The sequence below is a fragment of the Schistocerca nitens genome, chromosome 2, assembly GCF_023898315.1.
Source record: "Schistocerca nitens isolate TAMUIC-IGC-003100 chromosome 2, iqSchNite1.1, whole genome shotgun sequence".
In the NCBI taxonomy this organism is placed as follows: Eukaryota; Metazoa; Arthropoda; class Insecta; order Orthoptera; family Acrididae; genus Schistocerca; species Schistocerca nitens.
The window spans coordinates 321,466,718-321,486,938 of NC_064615.1; the positions used below are offsets into that span (position 1 = coordinate 321,466,718).

Consider the following 20,221-nt stretch of genomic DNA (forward strand, 5'->3'; position numbering starts at 1 on the left):
TTTCTTTTTCTGTGTCCTTGCTAGTCTGAGAAACTACTGTAGATAGTTTGATACGGTCTTAGAATTCCTGGGATCAATATCTCGCTACCATCGATACCGATAACAGGCAAAAATCATTGAGATTCTCGATTCCCAAACGGACGAACTACATATGTACATATCAAGTTTGTACGGAGTCCTCAGTGCGCAAGTCCTACTTGCACTTGACCAGTAGTTCTAAACGGTTGTCCGTCTGGAGCTCCCAGTTCCGTAGCCTTCACTTCTGGTCAAGGCTTCAAAATAGCATAAATTTGGATGAAATGGGCGATAACATGTTGGCGTTGTCTCCCTGTGAGATGAGCGGTCCTGCAGGCAACCGCAGAGCGTCCAGCATAAGCACGTACGAGCAGCGGCACACGTACCACTGTACCAGTGTGGCGGTTCCGGAAGAGAGAAGCAAATTCCGCTGAATATGAGAGGCACAGGCCGAGTGGTGGGGGGGAGGCGTCCACGTGGTGGCGGTGGTGGGGGGGCGTGGCGAGCCCCCACCAGCGTCAGCTGGGGCCGCGGCCGAAGCTACGGGCGCGCAGACAGTTCGCTGGGGACAGCCATGCAGGACGCCAAGGAAGCCGAGTTGCAGCGCGAGCGGCTCATGAAGCAGCCCGTCGCTCAGATGGAGCTGCGTGAGCACGAGCACAAGTACCCGATCGGCGGGAACCTCTTTGGGTGCAGTGAGTAGTCAGTCATTTCACTAAATTATGTACAACATGCCTAACAGTACGGGGCGACAGTGTGGCTATGACACTTTAAAGACTTTGCCGCTTACATTTTCTGCAACTATAGTGTCGTCGACTGGAATTTTGTGGTTTACTATTTCTTCCTTGGTTACGTACGGTTTTCGGAACGTACGCTGTGGTCTGGAGAATAATTTTTTAGCTGCCAACGTTGCGCCACCTGCTGCGGTTCACATTTTGATAGGCCGTTTCTGTTTCAGTTTCCAATTTAGTGTCTCCTTTATTGCACTTTAATTTTAGATTCGTTCTGAATACGAATTTATTGTGATAATAATTTTGCCTGACACATCGTAGGTTTCAGATATGTCGTCTCTCAGATCACTATAAACTTCTTCACGCCATGAAACATCGACTTGGCCGGCCAGTGTGGCCGAGCGGTTCTAGGCGCTTCCGTCTGGAACCGCGCGACCGCTATGCTCGCAGGTTCGAATCCTGCCTCGGGCATGGATGTGTGTGATGTTCTTAGGTTCGTTACGTTTAAGTAGTACTAAGTTCTAGGGGACTGATGACCTCAGAAGTTAAGCCCCATAGTCCCATAGTGCTCAGAGCCATTTGAACCATTTGAACCAAACATCGACTTGTGCTTTGTTCATGTTTATAGTTAGTCGCTGAACTTCGTGTATACGTCTTGATTTCTTCTTTTACTAGATTCTTGAATCTCTCTCGTTGGTCCCAATATTTTCCTGTATAATCTCGCGATCAGTTGTCAATTTTTAACCTTTCTCTATGTGCTAACACATTCAGCTCGAAACGAACATTCTGGTTTTTACTGCTATATGGGGCGGAATTTTGTCATGGCATGAACCGTTGGTCACAAAAAATCTTCTCAGTGGACGCTGGTGTAATTTAAGGGGTAATAAAATAGATCTATCGGGCAAACTCTAACTTAAAGCTTAGTCAATCCACAACGGTTTCCGAGTTACTGCAGCTATTAGTAAGTGTCGGAGCTGATAGTAAACCAGAATATCCTTTGTTAATGTACTTTATCGTCAATCTCTTTACATCTCATGTTCAGCGATACCACCGCAGATCTAGTTCTGCAGTTCGTATGCGTAGAATCTCTATTACTGGTCGTGGGCAGTTCTTAGATTCTTCTTAAACGGACAAACAAGTATTTAAAATATGCACAAGTAGTTCTTCTCATGGCAGTACGTTTTACCCTGTGCGTTTCTGCCTTCAGCTGGCACTCCAAAATAATAACGCACCAGTAAAATCGAGTGATATGCACAGCCAAGTTGTCTTATAGGAGAAGTTATATGAATTTCAAGTAAGTATAAACCGTTCCCGCCTGGTTAGCCGACCGGTCTAACGCTCGGCTTTCCGGAGCGGGAAGGAGCGCCTGGTCCCCGGCACGAATCCGCCCAGCGGACTTGTGTCGAGGTCCGGTGAGCCGGCCACTCTGTGGATGGTTTTTAGGCGGTTTTCCATCTGCCTCGGCGAATGCGGGCTGGTTCCCCTTATTCCACCTCGGCTACACTATGTCGGCGATTGCTGCGCAGACAAGTTCTCCACGTACGGTTGCACCACCATTACTCTACCACGCAAACAGAGCGGTTACACTCGTCTGGTGTCAGACGTTCCCTGGAGGAGTCCACAGGAGGCCGAACCGCACAGTAACCCTGGGCTCAGTGTGGGGCGGAGGAGGGGTGAAGTGGACTGCGGTAGTCGTCGTGGGGTTGTGGACCACTGCGGCTGCGGCGGGGATGGAGCCTCTCCGTCATTTCTAGGTCCCCGGTTAACATACAACATACAAGCATAAATCGTAACTTAAGCATACGACATATGGTTTATGATGTTTTCTTTTGCACACTGTCATTTCTTCGCATTTGTACGTTTCCCCTGCAAACGCCTTGTACGATTTTCCACATTTTCAGCAATTTGGAGTGTGTTTTAATATGTAGCCTCAAGACCAGCTTCTTTGACTGAGGAAGGTCATCAGATGTATCCATGTATGAAATTTTCAGTGCAGTTTTTTCTGTTTCTTCGGTTCAATTTCTTTCCTGTGAACTCCGCACGACTTCTTTCTAAGTGATCTTTTAATTTCGTAGGTTTAACAATCCATGCTCTGACGTCCCACTGCACATGACACTTTGGGATTATTCACTAGTTTTTCAAAATTGAAGCAAAAGGCAATTACAGGAATGTTTCATTTGTTAAATAAACGCTTTTATCCAGGTGCCAAGGAAAAATTTTCTAATATTTTTACAGTCTTCAAGTATACTGCAATGCGCCTTTTATTATTATACTAATCTGAAACTATAGTATCATGTCTCCAGTATATCTGTTCATGCCATTGTCGTACGTTAATACACTCCTGGAAATGGAAAAAAGAACACATTGACACCGGTGTGTCAGACCCACCATACTTGCTCCGGACACTGCGAGAGGGCTGTACAAGCAATGATCACACGCACGGCACAGCGGACACACCAGGAACCGCGGTGTTGGCCGTCGAATGGCGCTAGCTGCGCAGCATTTGTGCACCGCCGCCGTCAGTGTCAGCCAGTTTGCCGTGGCATACGGAGCTCCATCGCAGTCTTTAACACTGGTAGCATGCCGCGACAGCGTGGACGTGAACCGTATGTGCAGTTGACGGACTTTGAGCGAGGGCGTATAGTGGGCATGCGGGAGGCCGGGTGGACGTACCGCCGAATTGCTCAACACGTGGGGCGTGAGGTCTCCACAGTACATCGATGTTGTCGCCAGTGGTCGGCGGAAGGTGCACGTGCCCGTTGACCTGGGACCGGACCGCAGCGACGCACGGATGCACGCCAAGACCGTAGGATCCTACGCAGTGCCGTAGGGGACCGCACCGCCACTTCCCAGCAAATTAGGGACACTGTTGCTCCTGGGGTATCGGCGAGGACCATTCGCAACCGTCTCCATGAAGCTGGGCTACGGTCCCGCACACCGTTAGGCCGTCTTCCGCTCACGCCCCAACATCGTGCAGCCCGCCTCCAGTGGTGTCGCGACAGGCGTGAATGGAGGGACGAATGGAGACGTGTCGTCTTCAGCGATGAGAGTCGCTTCTGCCTTGGTGCCAATGATGGTCGTATGCGTGTTTGGCGCCGTGCAGGTGAGCGCCACAATCAGGACTGCATACGACCGAGGCACACAGGGCCAACACCCGGCATCATGGTGTGGGGAGCGATCTCCTACACTGGCCGTACACCACTGGTGATCGTCGAGGGGACACTGAATAGTGCACGGTACATCCAAACCGTCATCGAACCCATCGTTCTACCATTCCTAGACCGGCAAGGGAACTTGCTGTTCCAACAGGACAATGCACGTCCGCATGTATCCCGTGCCACCCAACGTGCTCTAGAAGGTGTAAGTCAACTACCCTGGCCAGCAAGATCTCCGGATCTGTCCCCCATTGAGCATGTTTGGGACTGGATGAAGCGTCGTCTCACGCGGTCTGCACGTCCAGCACGAACGCTGGTCCAACTGAGGCGCCAGGTGGAAATGGCATGGCAAGCCGTTCCACAGGACTACATCCAGCATCTCTACGATCGTCTCCATGGGAGAATAGCAGCCTGCATTGCTGCGAAAGGTGGATATACACTGTACTAGTGCCGACATTGTGCATGCTCTGTTGCCTGTGTCTATGTGCCTGTGGTTCTGTCAGTGTGATCATGTGATGTATCTGACCCCAGGAATGTGTCAATAAAGTTTCCCCTTCCTGGGACAATGAATTCACGGTGTTCTTATTTCAATTTCCAGGAGTGTAGTATTAATGACACAGCAGACGCCATAAATCTGACTGATTCACCGCGGAACAAATATGATGAACCAGCCACTCCAAAATACTATAAAATTTGCGTCCAATTAAATTGGGCTCAAGAATATGATGAAACTAGAGTTTGTTATTTTTCTTCCATACGATTGCTTTTACTTTTATCGATATAAATACATTTGTGAATGTATCAAAGTACCTCGCATGATAAAAAAATCTCAGACGATTTGGCTGTAATTTTCAAATGTCGTCTCTATGAAATAATGTTTACATTGTGAATAAGGTCGTAATCTATGATTTTTTGTCATAATTACTACTCAGTGGCACCATAACAAAAAATGTTCAAATGTGTGTGAAATCTTATGGGACTTAATTGCTAAGGTCATCGGTCCATAAGCTTCCACACTAGTTATCCTAAGGAACAAACACACACACCCATGCCCGACGGAGGACCCGAACCTCCGCCGGGACCAGCCGCACAGTGAATGACTGCAGCGCCACAGACCACTCGGCTAATCCCGCGCGGCAGCGGCACCATAGATACATACAATAAGTAAATTACACATTTACTGTGCGCATCACAGGCACATACAATAAGTAAACCACACACTCACTGTGCACAAATGTCTTGGCATCTGGACTCCCTTGTTCCGTATGACTTAGCTTGGTGGTGTTTTATGGCCACCTACACCGAACCTTAGCAATGAGATGGTTTAGCATACGATAGCATTGTTGAATTCTGCATTTTGTTATACCGTATTCGGGATGTTTGTGCTAGAATGAGCGATGCAGCGGGTCCTCGTCCATAGCAGGTAGGTCGTGCATGACGCAGGTTTCAGGCGCTCGCAGCCCGTATAGCTCGCTGATACGTGTGGGCCACGGACTAGCCTGCTGCTTGGCTAACAAGGGGAGCGTAACTTCCACTCACCGATTTGATTCGTATTGACAGGGTGTGTAGGGCACGATTAGGACTTCAGCATGTGTAAACAGGAAGACGCAACTCTCAACTGTTTTTGAGAAAATCGAGTTTGAAAACTATAGGCGTGCTTATGCTGTATGTTTTGTTGGGGCCCTAGTATATCGGGGTCAGAAGCCGAGCGAATAAGCACTTAAGTGTTCTCCCGTCAGTTCTCTGGATCGAATCTAGCTAACGGTACTACTTCTTTTGGTGAGTTGTCAGCACCAATATTCGGTGCTATACTTCGATATTGTGTGCGACCGAGAAGCGTTTACGATCGTAAAAAATTTGTTTTGCAATTGGCAATTGAAAAAATCCACGGAAATGCAAAAATTCGGCGTTCATTACATCTGCTGTGTATCGCGATAGTTACTGTTTGCTATGCTTCTACGGTGAGTATCATTCTGAGTCGTGGAGTGCTGCGTAGGTCACACATTATGCTTGTCACAAATGTAGATAGGATAGTATAAATAAAATGACTACACTGATTCCATTGAAATTTCTCGTGTATACTTTCGCCATTTCCAGTCTCTTTAAGTAAAAAAATCTTTTTCTCATTTTTTTCGTGTTAAACATTGAAGGAAATAGTAAATGTATGATTAAATATTGGTACTTTGCATGGTCACAATTAATCTTTTGTCGAAATTACATGGTAACGAAAAAAAAGCTGCGAGATTCGATCCAGAGACCTCGCATTTATGGAACTAAGCGTCTACAGAACACGCAGCTTAAGCAAGCCCATGTTTTCAGACTCGATATTGTCAGAAACGGTTGAGAGGTGCGACTTCCTGTTAACATACATTAAAGTCCTGGTCGTGACCTACATTTAACTGTCAATATGAATCAAATCAGTGAGGGCGATTTCGTACGGTCCCCTTGTGAGTGCAGCCCGCCACTTGTACATTAGTACTGCTGCTGTTGCTGCTACTGCTACTACTGCAGATGACTGTCAATGGCGTTCATACTAAAAATTTATGCCTCCAAACGAATTACTAGTCCTCCTCGTCCTATCATTTGGTTGTCGTTAAGTTTTCTGTTACAACTATCATTTGGTTGTCGTTAGGTTTTCTGATACAACTATCGTGTTTCCTAGCGTGCTGGCAACCCGCCGTGCTGTTACAGCGGGCGAGTCAGACAGCCTGCTGCCGTCTTTCTGCATCCCTTTGCGGTATTCACATCTGCAGACCGTTCGCTGTGCTACGTACGGCGCACCGTAGCGTCTGTCTAATAAATCCTAAACATGACGGGAGGAAAATCTGGCTCTGGGGTCGTGTACTGCGCGGTCCTTACAGTACCTCAATGGGCTCTTACCTCCAGATTTTCGGATTTCATGCAACAAAAGTGCAATGCTTTTAATTCTGTCAGTGCATATTTAATATGTGGAGTTCGGAAATTAAGACGCATGATTAGAAGAATCTATCCAGACCAACGATATATTCTATAACTGTTAATACTGTCACATACACATCTGCAATTATAAAAAATCAAGTGCTAGTAGGAGGACCCGCGTACCGAGCGTCCCGTATAAAATTAATTACATACATAGATAGTTCATCCATCCCGGGAAGAGAGAATTCTGATGATTTTCCTTGTAATCGATATCGACACTGGCATTATACCGGTTCCAGGAATTCAAAGACTCAGGAATATTTTAATTTTAATTTTAAATGTTTATTCGTGTAATTTCGCATTTGCTAATGTAATTTTTTACATATTTTGTTAATTTTTGAGTTATATTAACACGCTATATTAACTGGCAATTACATTTATGTCACATATTTTGGTAAGACCTATAGGGTACTTCCCGTCGATCTAGAATCATGAAATTTTGCAGGAAGCAAGGTTTCACAGTACAGGTAAAGGAAAAAAATATGAAAACTGTTAATTAAATCTCCAATGGATTGTAGATCCTAGTATCTGATATGTCTACCTATTCCTGGTAAAAAGTTATCTTAATAGACGGATTGACAGACACATGGGAAACAAGTGACAAAAAATATTTTTTCGTGTGAGATAACTACAAATTAACCATTTTCGGATTTGTCCCTTTACTTGTACGGTGAAATCTTGCTTCTTGACAAATTTCATGATTCTAGGTCGACGGGAAGTAGCTTCCGGGTTGTGATGAGTGAGTTTGCGAGTATCAAAACACGTGACACAAATAGCTGTATCTTTTGATTGCAATGACTTACAAGCTTATTTTTTTACGCCATGAAGGGACTGTAGAGCACAAATTTTGACTTGGTGTGTCTACCTATCCCTCAGAAAAATAGGTCTTAACAGTCGGACAGACAGATATTCGTGACCCATATGGGTTCTGTTTTTACCAACTGAGGTACGGAACCTTACAACTATCAGTTTGGATTCTGTAACTAATCTAGAGGTATGTGGCTCGAAGGAAGAAAGATTAAATGGCTCGTCGGCAGCATAATCATTAGAGACGGAGTACAAGCTCGCCTTGCGAAAGGATGGGGAAGGAAATCGGCCATGCCCCTTTCAAGAGAACCATCACCGTATTCGCGTAAAGCGATTTAGGGGAATCATTGAGGGCCTAAATTTGGATGGCCAGACGGGGATTTGATCCGTCGTCCTTCCGAATGTGAGTACAGAGAGCTGATCACTGCGCCACACCGCGTTGTATGTGTCTCAACGGCCTTTTCCAATTCTTTCAATTGGGCTCCACTTCGGCGGTTACCCCCAATAATCCCACCGGAGGGAGATACAGCTCTAACCAACACTGCTGGCTATGAAATCTTCATGTGAAATATTACTTTTTATTTGGCTGTCAAAGGGGATGGCCAGATGGCCACGAAGGGTAGCCACGCGGTCTAGGGCGTTTTGTCACGGTCCGCGCGGCTTCCCCCGTCGGAGGTTAGAGCCCTCCCTCGGGCATGGATGTGTGTGTTGTCGATAGCGTAGGTTAATTTAAGTTAAATTAAGTAGTGTGTAAGCTTAGGGACCGATGACCTATGCAGTTTGGTCCCACAAGGTCTTACCACAAATTTACAAATTCAAAGGGGATGGCTTGGTGTTCAGTTCTTTGCCACTTTGAAGTGACAGTTTTTGCAATAAGCCATGGGTTATTAAAACGTTTGCAACTAACTGAGCAAAGCAAAAAGACATACTTCACCTTATTCCAACGTCATCTATGCACGGCAGCACTGCACCGTGTGCCACCGCCCTCCCAAACTTGCTCTGCTTTCGAGATACAGTCCCCTCCAAAAAGACAATAACTTTTTTACAAAATCCACAGATTCAGACATTCTAAAAACGAATTACTGTGGTTAACTATTCTATTTAAGCTCTATGTAGAAAATTCTCCACGTTGTGTGGCACGTAGATAACAAATATGCTCACAATGTCTAAAGCCAGGTCCACACATTAAGGCCAAAGTTGGCGCTAGAAGTTTGTCCAACGACTAGATCGATGAAGTACCACTGAAACCAAAATTGGCCGCCATGTTGGTACGCTCCGCCGCTTGTTAGAAATGAGACCAAACATCAAAGAGCACTGCGGCCAATACCGGTACGTCAATCACTCATTGGCGCCAACGCTGTTTTTGGTTGTCGTCTCGAAACCAAAGTTAGTTTTGTTTGTCGCATGTACTTCCAGGTTATATTTTTGAAATCACAATGTCGCAGGAACAGTGAAGTAACATGCAGCTTCTTACCAGCAAGACGTATATTTGTGGAACCTCCCCCCCCCCCTTTTTTCCACAGGGAATCACAAAAATCGCGATGCCACTGTGAATGCACGGCAGTGAATCCAGCAAATGTTCAGTATGGATTGCACCATAGCACAATTATAAAGAAAGAGTCTTTAATGGCAATTATCGCCTTTTATTTTATAAACCAACCCCACAAACAGTACTCTAATGGAATAAGATCAGGTGACCTCAGTGAACGTAATGGATCAGTCATCGAGGAGTCATTTCTTGGGCACCGAGATCACCGGATCATCTTATTCCATTAGATTTCTTTTTTTGGGGTTGACATAAGAGCAAAGTCTATAAAATCAGAGCGGAGACAAAGGAGGAACTTTCAGCCCGTATTTTACAAGCGTGTGCTCAAGTAAAGGACCGTATGAATGAGCTCACATCAGTAACAAAGCAGTGTCTACAAGAGTTGTAAAATGCATTGCAATTGATGGTGGACTTTTCGAACATTTTTTGTGAGGAAATGTACACAACTAAACAAAACATTAGATCATAATGTTTCATTTATTGTCACTTGTATTTATCCTGTTCTCCACTGTTTTCACCAGTTTTCCCAGAAACTTCTAAGAACAGGACATATGGTCGGTCATATGACGTTTTTTGTTAAGAATCAGTAATACTATCAACCATCAAAACATGTATTTTTCTTGACAAATCTTCCATTACTTGGAGGTGATATTTCCTGTTGTCTGACAGGGATTCGATCCCAAGACCTTGCAGTTTCCCCTAGATCCAACGCTAGGTGAAGTTTTAAGAAAGGGATAAACTGGCATACAATGCAATCTCTAAAATTCAGTCAAATGTCTTCCATTCTCTTCTGCACAGTTAATCAGTATAATAGTAAACTACCCTTGTAGCCACAGTTTCGCCTGCATATGTGTTCAACGCATATATTGGATAATTGAATGTACCCCCTTCTCCCTCTGTCTGCGTCCCCCCTGTCTGTCCACCTCATCTTCCCACCCCTATCTGTCTACCTCCTCCTCCCCACTCTCTCTGTCTCTTCATATCCTTCTGCCCCTCTCTTTGTCTATTTCCTCCACCCCTTCTCTCTGACCATATCTCCCTCTTCCTTTGACCATGCCCTCCTCCTTTCTTTTTATCTCCACCTGCCCCACTTCCTTTTCCACCTGCCATTACCCCTCTAGATCTTCCACCTGTCTCATATATTTCCCACTCCTCCCCTCCCTCTGTCCATTTTCTCCTCTCCCTCACTCTACCTATCCCTCATCTATCCATCTCAACTTGTCCCCAGCCATACTCACCGGGATGTATAGCCCTGAAATACGGGTTCAACAAAGCAAGCTGACGCTACTCCCACACCGCACCTACCATGCTGGTCGGGCTACACATTGGAGGCTTGAAAAACATTTATTTGCCCATGACATACAGGCCTCCATGCAAATCAGCCTGATGCTACTCCTAGAAAACACATCTGTCATGCAGGGTAGCCTAAATGTTGGGGTACAGAAAACTGTGTCTTGCCTCTGACGTACAGGCTGTCCTGTAACCAGGCTGATTTGCAGGCTGGTACTGTTCCCACACAATATACCCATCATGCAGGGCAGCATATATGGCAGGGGCTGAAAAATATTTCTGCTCCTGCTGGTGCTAGGAGGTTATAAATCAAATGGTTCAAATGGCTCTGAGCACTATGGGACTTAACATCTGAGGTCATCAGTCCCATAGAACTTAGAACTACTTAAACCTAACTAACCTAAGGACATCACACACATCCATGCCCGAGGCAGGATTCGAACCTGCGACGGTAGCGGTCGCGCGGTTCCAGAATGTAGCGCCTAGAACCGGTTATAAACTCCTCAGTACTGATACTCGTGAGTCCTGCTGTTTCTGTGCCAAATATGGCTGAAATCAACGCAGGGGTTTGGGAGGAGATCCTGGACACACACACATACACTCTGCTTAACATATATGACAGATTAAGATACAGGGCTGTGCCGAGGGAGACAGAAAACAACACAGCAGATGCAACAGTCTGGCCTGCAAGGCTGCAGAAGCGATGGGCTGCTGAGAAACATTAACCCGGGCGTGCTGGCTATGCAGGTTGCACTCAGCTCCACAGCAGAGCTGACTGTGGGTTCTAGCTCGTGGGCCATAATGCAAGGCACAGGCTGAAACCAGCACTGAGCATAACTAAATCAAGGGCGCCATGTGCAGCCTCTGCTGTGTTTCACATGACAGTCATTCTGCTCAGCCGGCCAGAGTGGCCGAGCGGTTCTAGGCGCTACAGTCTGAAACCGCGAGACCGCTACGGTCGCAGGTTCGAATCCTCCCTCGAGCATGAATGTGTGTGATGTCCTTAGGTTAGTTAGGTTTAAGTAGTTCTAAGTTCTAGGGGACTGATGACCTCAGAAGTTAAGTCCCATAGTGCTCAGATCCATTTGAACCATTCTGCTCATGTGCAGTCTGGGAGTATGCCCTCGGCCATACATCATATATGTGTAAATGTAGAAAAGAATTCTTATCGCCCATAACAAGGGTGGACACCACCACCAAAACCCTCTTCTGGTGCTCCACTTCTCCCCCCGTCGCAGTCTGTATGGGTAATTTATAACTATTTTTATATAACTTTGTCGCTAGTCTCCCTTATCTAGTTGAAGGGGGAAGACTGCAGGCTGCCAGTTGTCTGTGTCCGGCCATTTCCAGCCTTAGAAATCGAGTAATAGCAATACTACTTACAGCACTGATATAACTATTAATGCAGTAACTGTGTACTTGTGCTTCGGGCCTCTTTGCTTGTTTCGAAATGAATGCTGAAACCGTTTTTCCTCCAGTGTGGAGGCTGCAAAAAATTCCTGGTGAAGCATTTCCACGAGTTATTTAAGCATCTAAGCATCTTTTACTTCTACTTTCAATTTATGCTACGAAGCGCAAAGCACGCGTGTATGGCTGTCTAGGCGCCGTGTGAAGCTTACTTTCTCCCTACTCCTGTCCTTCATTCTATGAAGAAAACGTTTGCAAAAAACTCAATATTCATGTCCCTTGTTGAACGCAAGACAATGCTGTGAAGTCATCAGTTTCTTGTCCAGTACTTGACATTCAAATAGAAAAATATTTTACCCACCCGCTTCTCTTTCTTGTCATACAACTCCCCCCTTAGGAAAATAATCTTCGAAAACTGACCACGTGTACTACCCCGCCACACAGACGGACGTATCAGTTCAGTACCACATTGAAGAGAACCACAATATGTAATGATTGGAAACTGATTACTAGAAAGTGTGTCCTGAGCCATTTGTTGTGAAATCTCAAAACTGTTTCATCATTCACCTCTCGCCGCCCCCTACTTCCTTTCACAGCTAAGATCGTGAGTACACACTTGGTTGATAATGTAGCGAAATCGCTACTACGGATGCACTTCACATGGATGTGGGCGAAGGAATAACTTTTTTTCTGTCTTTGCGTAACAGAATAATAATTATAAAAATTATATTTTTTACTGGAAAATGGCCTCTGACCGAAATCGGTCGTACAATTAAAAACATATTATACAGCAGCTTCAAATGCTACAATATGTCACTTCTGAGATTTGTTATAACCGTGGAACACAACCAACAAAAATTCTTTTAAAATCAACAACTAACTGAAGAAATAATGATGGATGAGCACAGCGAAAATGCAGTAGACATAAGTCGAGGCAACGAAAGCTCCGAAAGAAACATGTGCACTGTCTGCAGGGATATTGATGGCAACGTGCGAATTTCAAATTAAGTCATTAATATATTGATTATATCAGCTTCTGCCAAGCTGCGTCAAGGGCTAGTGCTATTTTTAAAATTTGTACAGTTGTAGGTTATTAATCAAATAACATGAGTGTAATGAACGACTGAGAATTGCGATGACAAAAATCAAAGTTATTTTTATTTTTGGTGGCTATTAATAATCTACATACATATCAGACCACGTATGCCCCTACATGTGCCTTATTGAGCTTTGAAACCAATATCAAAGTCACTTGACTGTTGCAGTAAAGGACGTGTCCATGTCATTACTCGTTATTTGAAATGGAGCTAAATGTCGCGATTTTTCTCGTATATAGTTGAAATAAAGTACAGATCTTAACAACTGAGCGGTGTTCTGTATTAGTATTACATATGTAAAACCGCAGTTAATATAATTTCTTCGGAATTCCAGTAGTAATGCAGTGATTATCGTTGCAAAATTCGGCCAGGTAAAATTTTATTTCATTTTTTTGTTCGGTTACATGCAATAAAATTGTGAAAAATTGCATGTCGCTCTATAACGTTTTCTTATTTGTGTAACTTATCACGTAGTTCTAAATTGGTAGAAATCGCTGATTGTCGGGACAAGGAGTGTTTTGTAGGCAGGTTAGTTCACAGGGAGGACATTGCCATAGGCTGACGTCAAGGGGCGTGGCAGTCCGGCATCTTGGTGTGTTCAAGATGTGTTTTTCTCTATTAAAGTCCTGTGTGAAACTTTCCGTCTTAGTTACAAGTTATTGAACTGACAGTTAATTTCGAACATATATTTTAATACGACGCACTTTCGTGGTGGAATACTCATCATCGGACGTAATTTGTTGACGCAACATTTCTTGTGAAGCATGACTTACAGCGCTGTAAAATAAACGATCGCTATACTACTCTTTACGTGAAATCGAATTATCAGTTGTAGTAGTATACACGAGTGATAGAATCTGATCGACACTAGAAGATGTACGATTTGTGGAATGTCGATTCTGTAATGGCTATTTTTAGTAGGAGGAACAAGGCAATGTTGTGTGAAAATTGTTGGCTTTGTTAAGCGTTCGTGCTAAAATTAATTTTAACGCACAGTTAAATATTACATAAAACCTCTGTTTCCTTTCTGTTCTTTCCGTTGCACAATGTTTCTTTTTCTAAGAACGTTCAGAACGTGCTAGGCTTTACTAACTTTGTTTTGTAATTTTGCATAGTCAGGAATAAATCTCGGTCAAGATTTAACTTTTGAGCTATTGCATCAGTAAAAAGAACGTTAAAGAACAAATGCAGTATACGCTTAAATGAAATTTTATTTACAACATTAGAAACCCCCAGTACTTTAATTTTTCACAGTAAATATTTCACTTTCACATACAACAATTTTTGGCTTCATTCCGAGCCATATTCATAGATGCTACTGGCCGTAAGCGTTAATATTATCAGTCATAGCACCGTCTAATGGAGAATATAAATTATACGAGTATTCAGTTTGTAGGATATCTCTACATGTTTCGACATAACGTAATGATATACTGCCCTCAATGCGTTATTTTTTTATTTTTTTAATAGAAGTTACCCTGGACATATATTAACCAATTTACGCTGTCTTAAATATGGGTGTACTTTTTCTCGGAGAAATTTATTTAGTGAATTTGCACCTCTACTTCTCTTTGTGGACAAAGCCTCTGAAAATTTTCACCGCATTACTCGTTATAGACTGAGAATTTCGTTTTACAATGACTTTTATCATAATTTTCAAGTGATGGTCAAGTGGCAACTGATCTCTCAGTTCAGAATTAATGGCTTGTCTAGAGACTTTCAACAACTAAAAGCAAACAAATGGCTCTAAGCACTGTGGGACTTAACATCTGAGGTCATCAGCCCCCTAGACTTAGAACTACTTAAACCTAACTAACCTACGGACATCACACACATCCATGCCTGAGGTAGGATTCGAACTTACGACCGTATCAGGCGCGCGGCTCCGGACTGAAGCGTCCAGAACCGCTCGGCCACAAGGGCCGGCCTTTCAACTACTATGAACCATTGTGTGCGAGGGGGGGGGGGGGGGCAAAAAGGAGGGAGGTTAAGATCAGTACAGTCGGAGCACAAGCTCGCATTCGGGAAGGATATCCCACTGCGTTCTTGCAAATGGACTACCTCTGTGTTGGACTTAAGTGATTTAAGGAAATCACGGAAAAACTGAATCTAGATGGCTAGAATGGACATACATATTTAGCACTCTTATTGCTGCGAAGGGACACTTGATTTGCACATGTGGAAACATCGATGACATCGTCTGTTGTCAGGACCGTTGCTCGGTGGCAGAAAAATGACGCCCCATCTTTTTTACTATCATCGATCTCTCCGATATCCTCCCCGCCCCCCCCCCCCTCCACCACCACCCACATCCAACGGCACAAGAATGCAAGTCTCCTATTATACTTTTAATCGCTAAACTAAGGTGACGACGCATCCTCATTTTCAGGGGACAGTCCTCAAGTTTCAGTCAAGTACGAATCACGGGAGGGGGCCGGGAACGGCTACTGCCACCCCGGGCAGCCGAAGGCGAGAATTTTTAGAAATTTCTGTATGGTTTTGTTACATTTAACGGTATTTTAAAATTCTAATTGTTCGATGAAAAAAAGTATGCAATAAGGGCACAGGGCATACGCACCAAATAATTCTTTCATGGTATGATATTATTATTTTAACACATGTAATAATTCAGTTAAAACTGTAACGTAAATTGTAATTTAATGATTAAATCATAAAATATACAGAACTCGTTTCTACGATATTATCGCACCTGGTGGATGTTATTGATACTTGGCTAATCAGTCAACAACTTCGTCAAATTTCTGGCCATAGATACCGCAGTATGCATTAATGTGTAAATTAAAGTGAGACAACGGCTTGCAAGCACAAGGCACACAATTTCTACAATTATGTCCTGACGATAAACAAGTCATGACACTCTCTTCCTGATATTATTTGCGTATACCTCAAATTTTAAGAAAACGACAGCTAATTTGTTTGAGAAAAGACAACGTAGCACTTTTCTTGTGCTGCGAGTCTCAGACACTTGGAGACAGACTTAACTGTGAGAACAGAAAGAAAGTCGGTAATCTGCGTGTCAACTGTTGGCGCACACAGAGAACACTGGTTATCCTGCTAGTGGAGGTGCAGTTGTGCCATTCCTGGTAGGGCATCATGGGCGAGCCGTTAGCTCTTTAGTCTTTCCCACACTATTTTGGAGAAACTATTCGTAAAAAACACAGTTCAGTACATCTTCTTCCGGTTTTCATGCTTGATTTATGTTCAGTTTTTGACATGTTGTCCACTGGGCCATCTTACCACTAAATCTGAGTGGAGTGCGATGGGAGATTGCCGTGTTAGGTGGTTTCGAGAAAATCGCGAGAGATGTTTTACGCGTCAGTGATGTGCCGGAGCGTTGCGACCCGGAACACGAACTGACGGCGGTCGTGTGGTTAGGATTCAAGCTCCGTAATCGGTGGATCGCTGGATCAATTCTCGTTTATGTTTTTTTTTTAATTTAAAATTTTTCAACATTAATCATATTATTTCGTACATATTACATTTGAAAGATAATATGATGAAAAGACACTTGTATTTGCACGAAATTTTGTTGAATTTCAATGTTTACTACTTTTTCTTTATTACAACAAATATTTTCAGACTTTTACGAGGGTGATTCGAAAAGTTCTCGGAATCACCACGAGAGGTCAGCGCTAGCGCGACGAGTTGTTCACGTGATATTCATTGAACTGTTGCCTGTAAACATGTGACACGTCACTGCTCTTGGAACAGAGCTGTAACTGTTACGTGGCTCTGCTGTTGTTCCCGCGTAGTGATTTGCGCAGATGGAAAAAATCGAGACTCGAGCAATGAATAAGTACTTCGTAAAGAAAGGTATGAAAGCAAAGGACATTCATGCCGATTTCCAGAAAACACTGGGAGACTCTGCTCCTTCATATTCAACTCTTGCCAAGTGGACAAATGAATTTAAATTTGGTCGGGAGAGCTTAGATGACGATCCACGCAGTGGTCGGCCAACATTTGTCACTACTCCAGAAATCATTGCAAAAGTGTACAAAATGTTCATGGAAGATCGCCGATTGTAAGTGCGTGGCCGGACGGGGTGGCCGAGCGGTTCTAGGCGCTACAGTCTGGAACCGCACGATCGCTACGGTCGCAGGTTCGAATCCGGCCTCGGGCATGGATGTGTGTGATGTCCTTAGGTTAGTTAGGTTTAAGTAGTTCTAATGACCTCAGAAGTTAAGTCCCATAGTGCTCAGAGCCATTTGAACCATTTGTAAATGCGTGAAATTGCTCAAGCTTGCCAGATGTCATCTGAAAGGGTATATCACATTTTAACGGAAGAATTAAAATTATCTGCAAGATGGGTACCGCGACTCCTGACGCTGGATAAAAAAACGCTTGAGAATGGACTATCTGAACAATGTTTGGCCCGTTTTAGGAGAAAAGAACAAGATTTTTTGCGCCGGTTTGTGACCACAGATGAAACTCGGGTGCACTAATATACCCCAGAGACAAAACAACAATCAAAACAGTGGAAACATGCTGATTCTCCGCCACCAAAGAAAGCAAAGACAATTCCTTCGTCGGGAAAGGTCATGGCATCAGTGTTCTGGGATGCGAAGGGGATTCTGTTTGTAGATTATTTCCCCACTGGGCAAACAATTACTGGACAATACTATGCTAACCTCCTGCAACAAAGGATACGCGAAAAAAGGCCAGGTTTAGCAAGGAAGGCTTGGTTCACATGGCTCTGAGCATTATGGGACTCAACTTCTGAGGTCATTAGTCACCTAGAACTTAGAACTAGTTAAAACTAACTAACCTAAGGACATCACACACATCCATGCCAGAGGCAGGATTCGAACCTGCGACCGTAGCGGTCTCGCGGTTCCAGACTGTAGCGCCTAGAACCGCACGGCCACTTCGGCCGGCGTAGCAAGGAAGAAAGTCATCTTCCATCAAGACAATGCGCGCCCGCACTCATGTGCCGTCGCCATGGCAAAATTACAGGAACTAAGGTATGAATTGTTGCCACACCCGCCTTATTGATTTGATATGGCTCTTCCCAGAACAGAAAATTTTTCATGATGGACGAATATTCACTTCAAACGAAGAATTGATAGCCAGAATTAACTACTATTTTGCAGGCCTGGAGGAAACTCATTTTCGAGATGGGAACAAGGCACTGGAACATCGTTGGACCAAGTGCATTAATCTACAAGGAGACTACATTGAAAAATAAAAAAAAAGTTTCAGTGATGTAAGTCCCTTTTTTCTATTCCGTTCCGAGAACTTTTCAAACCATTCTCGTATTTCTGTAGACAATTTAGAAACTTTATCAAGCGTCTTCAGACTTGTTCATACTTGATTGACAACGAATGAGATTCTTTTCTCGTGAAGATGCTATTAAAATACATTCAACTGTAAATCGCTAATTTTTGGCACCGATATTTAAGAAAATGTTACGGTACGCATGGTTTGGATCCAAATTGTCGGAAGAAAGAGAAATTTTTCAAAATGTCAACGAGCTTTGTTTTTCCTAAGAAACTCTGAAGATTCCTTATGCATGTGGGAATATTGCATTCATTCGATGTAGTAGATGCCGTCTTAATTTTTGTTTTCCGTGTCTGTGTGAAAAATATCATCCTGCAACTTGTAATGTAGAAAGCAAATCAGACGGTTAATGCATATTACCCACAGCTCATATTGTAACTCACGGTATTACTGAATAGTTATTTACACCATTGTTTATCGATGATTTGACTTCGGCTTTCCTAGCCTGTCCCTCGCCCCTGAAACCTGTCAGCAGATCGAAGCGTTCAGGTGCTAAAGCAGTTCTCGGTGCCTCACTCAGTTGCACGTATAACGGGTTTCGGAAATCTCGACATATATTTTCAGGCAAAGTTCATGCGTTTGGTCGTTTACTTGTTAATACTTATAATAATTTTTGTTGTGATGATAAAAATTAACAAACAACCAAATAACTTTGGATATTCAACAAACGTTCCCACAAAAACTGTCTTTTCAGATATTACCTTTCAAATGTAATATGTATGAAACAACAAGACTAGTGTTGAAAAAATTGAAAAAAAAAAAACACGAGCGGTAACCGATCCAGCAATCCACTGCTTACTGAGCCTGAACGCGTGAAACTTCTCTTGCGATTTTCCCGAAATCGTCTGCGTAGTATGTCTTAGTACTTGCACCTTATGTTGTCCTAATGCAATACTAAAATTGTGCGAAGTTTTCAGTAAATCCGTGGCCTTCCCCTGGTTAGTTTAATAAACAGCTCCCCAGAAGAAAAAGTTGTGAACTACTGAATTAAGTGATTCGACACTCAGGGTAAACTTACTCTTTTGGGAACTTGTTGGCCTTACCTCTGTTTCTTCATTGCACACGCAGATTTTTTTATAATGATTTCCGTACTTGCAACATTACAACACATGCTCACGAATGCAGCATATGTTCAGCAGGTTGCGTTCAAGATTTTAAGGCTGAAACTGGAATGCTTTTGGTATACAATGTAGCTGAGTAGTTCATATGACCATCGGTAGTATATAAAGCGTTATGGGAGTTCTAGGGATTACGCAGTACGGACAGTTTGAATACAGACTTCAGTAAGGGACTAACTTCAGCGTGAGAGAAAAATCAGTACACCCTAAGGTTCGAGATGTTAAGCTATTCCTAAAGAGACAATCTTCCTAAAGATATATTTCTCAATATAGCAAAGCCTGGTGCAGAGCTACGTCTCCGTTAAGTATCTTCAGACTTTTTAATATTTTTCGAGAGCAGAGAAGCTGCTCGGATGTAAGGAGAAATACTTGCTAAATAAGCATTACGTAATGGCTACGATGTGACGATTTGGAAAGTCGTAAATTCACAGTTGTAGAATACAAAAGTCATTTAAAGGTAAGTCTAAATTTCAAGCGTTTTACATTTTTGAAAATCACTGATGGTATTAGGTCGAAAGCACAAATCTGCTGCAGTTTCTCTGCAGACACGGTTCAATCACGAGAAGAGCTGAAGTGTACAACGAATGAAATTTACGGTGTTAGGTGTGAAGAAACCATTGTGCACATAAAGCATTGAAGGATGAAAACCTGTATACCTTATACTACGTACTTAACATCGGTGTTACACCGTACTTCAACATTACAAGGATGGTATGCTGCAAGTGAATGTATCCTCTTGCAAGACAGTTGGGGTGTATTCTCCACGAAGCGTGACGCGTTAGTTAAAATTGGATAACCA

General features: G+C 43.5%; 1 protein-coding gene across 2 annotated transcripts in view; it reads left to right on the forward strand.

Moving 5' to 3' along the window:
* The first annotated feature begins 570 nt into the window (after positions 1-570).
* LOC126236108 (sialin) overlaps positions 571-20,221 on the forward strand; it is a 339,051-nt gene continuing 319,400 nt past the window's right edge. For both annotated transcript variants that reach the window (XM_049945176.1, XM_049945177.1), the window contains exon 1: positions 571-710. In XM_049945176.1, coding sequence (XP_049801133.1) covers positions 590-710 — 121 coding nt within the window. In that variant the 5' untranslated portion in view covers positions 571-589. The remainder of the gene's footprint in view (positions 711-20,221) is intronic.